The 7,045-nt window shown below is 38.2% G+C and overlaps 2 protein-coding genes and 2 long non-coding RNA genes across 7 annotated transcripts in view; 2 read left to right on the top strand and 2 right to left on the bottom strand.

Annotated features, from left to right (window-relative positions):
• The first annotated feature begins 887 nt into the window (after window positions 1-887).
• Window positions 888-3,854, top strand: LOC108623160 (HAUS augmin-like complex subunit 3). Of its 2 annotated transcripts, XM_018021481.2 has the most exons (10): window positions 888-929; window positions 1,239-1,467; window positions 1,546-1,764; window positions 1,838-2,024; window positions 2,099-2,319; window positions 2,387-2,515; window positions 2,596-2,935; window positions 3,005-3,231; window positions 3,315-3,483; window positions 3,555-3,854. In XM_018021481.2, exons 2-10 carry the CDS (start codon window positions 1,286-1,288, stop codon window positions 3,696-3,698), a joined length of 1,818 nt encoding a protein of 605 aa, XP_017876970.1. In that variant the 5' UTR covers window positions 888-929; window positions 1,239-1,285; the 3' UTR covers window positions 3,699-3,854. The 2 variants fall into 2 exon arrangements, with proteins under 2 accessions (XP_017876970.1, XP_017876971.1); XM_018021482.2 differs by lacking the exon at window positions 888-929 and having other exon boundaries at window positions 1,131-1,467.
• Window positions 959-1,422, bottom strand: LOC113464091 (uncharacterized). The gene is made up of 2 exons (XR_003388925.1): window positions 1,332-1,422; window positions 959-1,131 (listed from the first exon to the last, which is right to left on the bottom strand). It is a non-coding gene; the product is annotated as an uncharacterized LOC113464091 (long non-coding RNA).
• Window positions 3,855-4,449: 595 nt separating the features above from the next.
• The window catches only part of LOC108623159 (CD109 antigen), a 9,587-nt gene continuing 6,991 nt past the window's right edge, over window positions 4,450-7,045 (top strand). For both annotated transcript variants that reach the window (XM_018021478.2, XM_018021479.2), the window contains exons 1-6: window positions 4,450-4,538; window positions 5,572-5,647; window positions 5,721-5,913; window positions 5,973-6,197; window positions 6,256-6,506; window positions 6,600-6,758. In XM_018021478.2, coding sequence (XP_017876967.1) covers window positions 5,583-5,647; window positions 5,721-5,913; window positions 5,973-6,197; window positions 6,256-6,506; window positions 6,600-6,758 — 893 coding nt within the window. In that variant the 5' untranslated portion in view covers window positions 4,450-4,538; window positions 5,572-5,582. The remainder of the gene's footprint in view (window positions 4,539-5,571; window positions 5,648-5,720; window positions 5,914-5,972; window positions 6,198-6,255; window positions 6,507-6,599; window positions 6,759-7,045) is intronic.
• The window catches only part of LOC113464092 (uncharacterized), a 9,792-nt gene continuing 7,278 nt past the window's right edge, over window positions 4,532-7,045 (bottom strand). The window contains exons 2-3 of one of the 2 annotated variants that reach the window (XR_003388927.1): window positions 4,788-4,909; window positions 4,532-4,704 (exon numbers count right to left, since the gene is read on the bottom strand). This is a non-coding gene — a long non-coding RNA (uncharacterized LOC113464092). Of the gene's footprint in view, window positions 4,705-4,787; window positions 4,937-7,045 lie in introns of both variants that reach the window. The other variant, XR_003388926.1, reaches the window with a different exon arrangement.

Genomic DNA, 7,045 nt, shown 5'->3' with positions numbered 1-7,045 from the left:
GAATTTGGTATGGCGTAGGGGGCCATAATTATTAGATAGGAATTAACTGGGTAAACTAGCGTATGTTTCAAGGAACATTTATTCCGAAATATATAAGGCGCGCAGCAGGTGCATGCGCGTAATGGCGAACCGCGTGTTCGCGCTGACAATAAACTCGCCACTTAAGATTAGCGATAAAATCGCGATGGCTATTAAAATAACTTACGCAGAGAGAGTCTTTAATTTGTACTTTTGTTAACGATAATCCGCAAGAACGGATGCGCGTTTGTACTCGACGATGTAGACGGATACTCGGAGTACCGAAAACGCGGCTGAGCGATAAAGCCTCGATAGGAACGTCTCTCTGAAAACGTGTCTGTTGCAAAATTTGCAAAAAACTGTTTTTCTGTTTTTTGCCAATAACTTCCAAACGGATGGACTTAGGGAGACGTTTATGGGTCCATTTTGTAGAGGACGACGTGATCTACAATCTCTATATATTCTCGCTAGCATCAGTAGTTTACGAGTAATTTGCAAAAAACTGGTTTTCGTTTTTTGCAAATAACTCGTTAACTATTGGCACTAGCGAATTCTTTTTGCACAGAAATTGTAGATCTCATCGTCCCCTACAAAATGAGCCCACAAACGCCCCCCTACGTCCATCCGTTCGGGAGTTATTGACGAAAAACGAAATTTATTGTCAAAAGCGAAAGTGCTTGGCTCCAATATTGCTGCACCAGAGAGAAAAACGGGTTCGCATCCCTGAACGCTAGATGGCGCCACGATGAACTCCAAATTCATCGGTGCCAAGCACTTTCGCGGCCATGAACGCTAGATGGCGCCACGAGCAACCCCAAAATCATTTTATCCTACGTTTTAAAATGTTAATTAACCTAATAATTGATACAATGAACGAAGAACTTTTATTATTTTTAAATAGATAAAAAAAGGTATGTAATGAAGAAAAATGTACGTGAGATTGTGAAAGATTTAAATATAACCATTTATTTAATCATTTTAAGTAAATATGACATTACATGTATCGCTTGCACACAATTGCTAAATCGTAACTTCGGCATGAGAGATGTTTGTCGTTGTCCCTGTCATTTTTTCCTTACTTTTAACACATGCTGCTGAATGATGCTGAAAGCTCTGCTAACAGAATAATATAATTAGTGTCGCTACCCTGGTTAAAACAACGTTAATGTATACAAAGTGATACAAAGATTTAAATACTTTAAATATGTTAAATGCTACAGATCGACTCGAATTTGGATTTCCACTTGTTGCTATTCGTGTTTAAAAAATGAGTATATCTGGTAAAATTCTATATAACAAAGTACGAAACTTACGTTCCGAACTTTCGAACGTTGTCACGCCAGAACTGTTGGATAAAATCTGCCAGAAACCTGCGGTGCAACCGTTTTTAAAATGGTTCTGCGAGAACGTGAGTTATGTCAACGTTCTGTCCGACGAGGAGGTTCAATTGTACTAAACATTTATTTAATAGTACATCAGCGATACAAAATAACGACAATAGCTAGGTTTCATGAACGATTGTTTTAGAAAAAACAAATTACAAGAGACGGGCGAATGGTTAGAGGGTCCAGAATTAGATCTCGCATTGCAGGAAGCCACTGCAGATTGTCCAGATTTATTAGAACTTACCACTTACGATGACAAAGACATCGACAATTTGTTCGCAGAGCATGAAATACTGAGAGATTCGAACAAGGAAGATGAGAGTTACATTGAAACGCTACAAAATGGAATTCGCAATTTGAAGTATACATCACGTTCTTCTATACTGACATTATATTAACATAAATCGTTGTATTATATATGAACTATGTTACAGAAAATTGGAAGCTAAATTGGAAGAGGATATAGAAACGGAAGAGGAATGTCTGGTTAAAGAAAACATTGAAGTGGAGAAAGCGTACCAAGACTGTTCTGCAATCGTGGAGAAGTTCGACACGAATAATCATGAATTTTTTAAAGAAGTAGCCTGCCTTTTAGATACTTACGCAGAAGCAGCAGAAAATGTTAGTAATATTAGATTTCAGATCAATTTTTATGTATTGTACGCGCAGATGACAATAATTTACTTTATTTACAGAAAGGAATACCATTAGTGTGGACACAGATGCCACTGGAACTTTTTACTAAAAAGGTCGAACTGTATAATCATTATTTACACGTACATATAAAACGGCAGTTCAAGAATTCGCAGAAGGAAGAGGAGAAGACTGATTCTAATTACGTATCCTTGATCGACGACAGTCAGGAGAAACGCATAGACAATGAGAAGCTACAAGAACTCGCGATGTGCAAAGCAAAGTACTTGACTCGTTTCTAAACCATATATTTATTGACGCGAAGTAACAATTCGTGTTTTATTTTACAGCCTGACTAATGCGAACTTCAAAGAAATCTCGGCCAAAGTGCAGGAGGAATCATACGCCGCGATGTTCGATTATGTTCAAGATATATATAATTCAGGGAATTTAAAAGTGCCGAGGCACTCGGACATGAGGTATCTGCAGATCTCTTGAAAATTTGCGACTTGTTGCACCTTGCGAACACAGAATTTTAACAATCAGTATTTAAAATTAGAACAGAAATCTCTGAGTTGATCAACAGGAGGGACTTCCTCGAGGAGAACGTCTCTCTTTTACACGATCGTCAGCTGACGGAGATCGTGCAACGGTTCGCAGAGTTTCAGATAAACAAGGTCTTGAGGGAAGATGCCATTTCAAGATCTAAAAGGGCGAAGAATCATTTAGAAAAACTTGAGAATTTAAGACTGCTTGTCCGGGAACATGGTTACGCTCGCGTTTGTTTATTGTGTATACTCATGGAGATGGAATTCCATCGTCTCACGGACGTCTACGAATTCGTGTCCGACGCGTTCCATTATTTAACATCTGAATACTCACTGTCCGCTGCGAGATGCGTCAGTAATTTAACGTTGCAATGCGGAATCAGTTGAGAATCGACGAATCAAAATTATATTTGTTTATAGGAAAGAATGCAGCAGCAACAAAACGAATACACTGCCATGCTGTCCTCACCGACGCCACACAATTCGTTTCACAAACATTTTATTTCCATGATATCCGACGAAGATGATAAGCATCAGTTGAACTCCATATTAGATAAGTACAATAATATCATAGATGAAAATAAAACGAAGAAGCAAACTATACTGGAAAGTTATTTAAAATCAAAAATTCACAAACTAGAAACATTGTACGTATCGGTTTTTTATTTTATACAAGAATTTCAAACATTGGAATAAGCATTTGATTGAGTATAAAAATGTTCTATTTTAGGGAGGAAGAGGTGAAGTCACGATATTTAAATGAGATTCAACAGACTCCTACGCACACGTACAAACCAATTTCGTTTGAGATCGAAACTAATCACGCCGAGGCAGTGGACAGTTTACAAAAATTGCAAGCTGACGTAACGAAAATAAGAAATCAAATGAAGGAACGATTGGTAAGTGATAACAAATTATGTAAATATATTATATAACTAATCTCTCTACGATAAGTCGAATTTGATTACAGAAATTAATAGGAAGCTTCGAACGAGAGAAGAGTATTCTATGGCAACGATTCTTGGCCGATCCACAATCATTGAGAAGGTCACACAAAGAAATGAAGCAGAGAGCGAACAAGTCTTGTTTCAACGATACCATTGAAAACGAATAAACTGTACATTAATTTTTGCAAGAAGGATATAGAATTTAATTATGCATATGTATTTTCTAGATTAATATAAATAAAGGAAGAAATGCTGTTTTATATTATTCTATTTCTTCCGAAGAAGCGTGACATTCCTCCTCAGTCTACGAATTCATTCATTCATTACTGTTCACCGTTGCATTGCAGCAGACATATATAACATTTAAAAAACGCTCATGCTGGCATTGAAATTACCGGTTGGTACACGTAGAACAGAATAAATAAAGTGCGATTTGACCCAGTTTTCCCCGTCTCGTTTAATAAGACTATCGATGGATAAGAAACGCTTGAATTCGATCAATTTTTAAAGATCGTGTCACCGATGTGGGAATCACGTAGGACACAGTTTTAGCTGTGAGGATCGCATCGAGGTATGCCGTGGTCATAGTCCGATCAGGACGAGACGTTGAAATTTATGCAGAGGAGCGAGAGACGAGAGACCAGATCTCCGTCCGTGCAGCGTTTGGTAGGGTAGGGTATATGCTCGCCGCTTTTATAACGGTAAAAACGTGACGAGTATATACAGCGCGAGGCACCCGAGCAGGCACGGCTACACAAGCGAAGCGGCCAGAAGGAAGGGAAACCTGCGCTGCTAGCCCGGTCGCTTTCTTGGGGCTACGGCTATGATTGGTAGTTGGTGCTTGTTAGTATTCACCTAATTGTTGCGTCGAGACCATCGCCAGTTTGCATTCTCTCCGCGCCGTCCTTTTTAGTTTTCTCTTTTATTTTTCAATTAAGAACACCGATAATACCGTGCTGACTCCGCGACATCATCGAAAACATTATTCGACCGGATCCTTCGGCAGGGTGAGTCAGAATTTATTTACCGAGATGACGCGATCTCGAATTATTTTTTTCATTTACATATCGGGAAACTGACACACGCTGTTTCCTTGTCGGGCGACGAATCCAGTTCGGATGATCGTAGCAATGTCTATTTTAAATAAGAGTGGGCAATGCGTTCTGGAAGAGTCTGAAAGTTCACAGGAATCTCTTCAGTAAATCGGGTTTCGAGTTTGCTTCCGGGAGCTTGAAGAACGTAAACTTTTGTCGTACCACTTTCTAATTAACGTGCAGATTCCATTGGCGAGTCGGAAGAATAACCAGAGAGTTTGACAGATGCATTTCCCGTGAAAGTACACCTACTTCGGCCGTTTCGCAATAACATCGCTCAGCAGCTGAACATAATCGAAGAATCGATCGAACTATTGAATAAAATATTGTAAAAAACCATTTTAAGAATTGTTCTTTTCATATACCGGCTCATTTTTTATGTCGCAAACGGAGAACGAATGAAGTATAATTTCTTCGTTTCGGTTCTTAACATCTTTTTACGTAGTGAACTACTGTCGATTGATTTTAAATGAAGAAATCTCGGCGACTTGAAAATCGCTGTTTAACTACGTTATCTCGTGTATAAATTCTATTTTAACGAGTATACTCATCTCGAGACTCGGGGCAACGGGAGTACTTTAATGTCTGGGTTTCCCCTTGTATTGTTCGTGTAATTGTGCAAATAGAAATAAACGAACACGTTCTCTCGCTACGTAATCGAGTCATCGGAAAAACCAGTTTGACGATTTTGACAACCGTTGAAAATAAGAAAATGATGGAACGCAGTTGTTATCGGTGTTCATAATAAACACTTCTAATTATATAATGTATGATTTCATAATGGAGATAAAATTTTCTGCACAGAGAAGACAATGCATTTTTTTATAATCACGTATATATTACTGGCAATAAATAAAATGTTAAACCGGTTGTTAAAATCGTCGATCATTTATAAGAATTTATATACTAAAACATTGCAACATTTTTAAGGAAATTAATTTTACAGATACTCCGAAAATGGACTGGCAACAGTTTTGTTTCTTTTTCCTGTCCTGCATAATCCTAAACGCAACCGCAGAGTCGTAAGTATATTTGACTTGAAACAATTCCTTTGAACGTCCTGGAAAATTAATTGTCACGTAAATCTTGTTAAAGGTATTATAGCATAGTAGCTCCAAAAATAGTGAGACCAGATTCAGAGTACCACGTAACCGTGAGTACAAACGGTGTGTCCACACCGTCGAATATTTATGTTGAACTGAATGCTACATTCGATAATGGGGAGAAGTTCAATTTGTCTCAAATAGCGTTGGTTCAACCATACTCAACGAGAATTTTAAAATTCGAGGTACGTATAAGTCTCAAATTTTTGGTAATCAAAACTCATTCATATTTTATGAACTCCAGGTCGGAGATATTTTACCTGGGACATACCACTTGACTGCGCGTGGTTTGTCAGGTATACAATTTTCAGACTCAAAGCCAGTAAACTATGTCCTGAAAAGTTATTCAGTTTTCATACAAACTGACCGAGCTATTTATAAGCCGGGGAACAAGGTGATGTTCAGATGCATCTTATTGAATTCCAGACTGAGACCTACTCTTGAAAGATTAGTGTATATTCACATTACGGTGAGTGCATGTTAATGAATGAAACAGATCGGTGGAACGTGTAATACTTTAACTTCAGGATGGGAACGAGAACAGAATTAAACAATGGATCCGACCGCCCGTGACTCATGGAATCTTTAACGGTGAAATAGAACTGTCCGAGTTTCCAGTTCTAGGTATGTGGAAGATCACGGCTAACGTCGGAGATCAGATATTCGAGAAAGAATTCGAAGTGGCTGAGTACATTTTGCCTAACTTCGAAGTGACCATCGATGCTCCGAAGCATTTCACTTTTAAGGACTCTAAAGTAACCGCGACTATTAATGCCAAGTGAGTGAATAGCGCTAGTCAAAAGTAAACGTACGATTATGTAATCTCGTTAAAGAAAAAACATTATTCATTTCAAAATGCAAATGATTTTAGGTATACTTATGGTAAGCCGGTGAAAGGAGAGGCGACGGTCACGGCTTACCCAGACATTTTCTCTGATGTTATACAACCGATATACCAGCAGCCCGTGCGAAAAGTGATTCCCATCGACGGGAAGGCGATCGTCGATTTCGATATTCACGACGAATTAGGGTATACAAAAATATCAACGAAAATCGAACGATAGAAAATACAAGTTTAAGGATATATTGGCTATAAAGTCAATCCTAAAAGTTTATGCACTTTAGAAACGCATTTTTTAAAAAGAAATCAGACGTCGGAAGAATATTGCTAATAATAAACAACAACAAAAAAATTTTCATTTTTCCGAGATTTTTCCAAGGGGTACCCCTTCAGATTTCGCGAAATTTTCGTTTTTGGCCAATAACTCCCAAACCGTTGGACATATGGAAAAATTGCATAGGACCTTTCTTGTAGAG

Source organism: Ceratina calcarata, unplaced genomic scaffold (genome assembly GCF_001652005.2).
Source record: "Ceratina calcarata isolate Rehan_Ccalc_2016 unplaced genomic scaffold, ASM165200v1 scaffold255, whole genome shotgun sequence".
NCBI lineage: Eukaryota > Metazoa > Arthropoda > Insecta > Hymenoptera > Apidae > Ceratina > Ceratina calcarata.
This window is presented reverse-complemented; position numbering and strand designations above follow the sequence as displayed.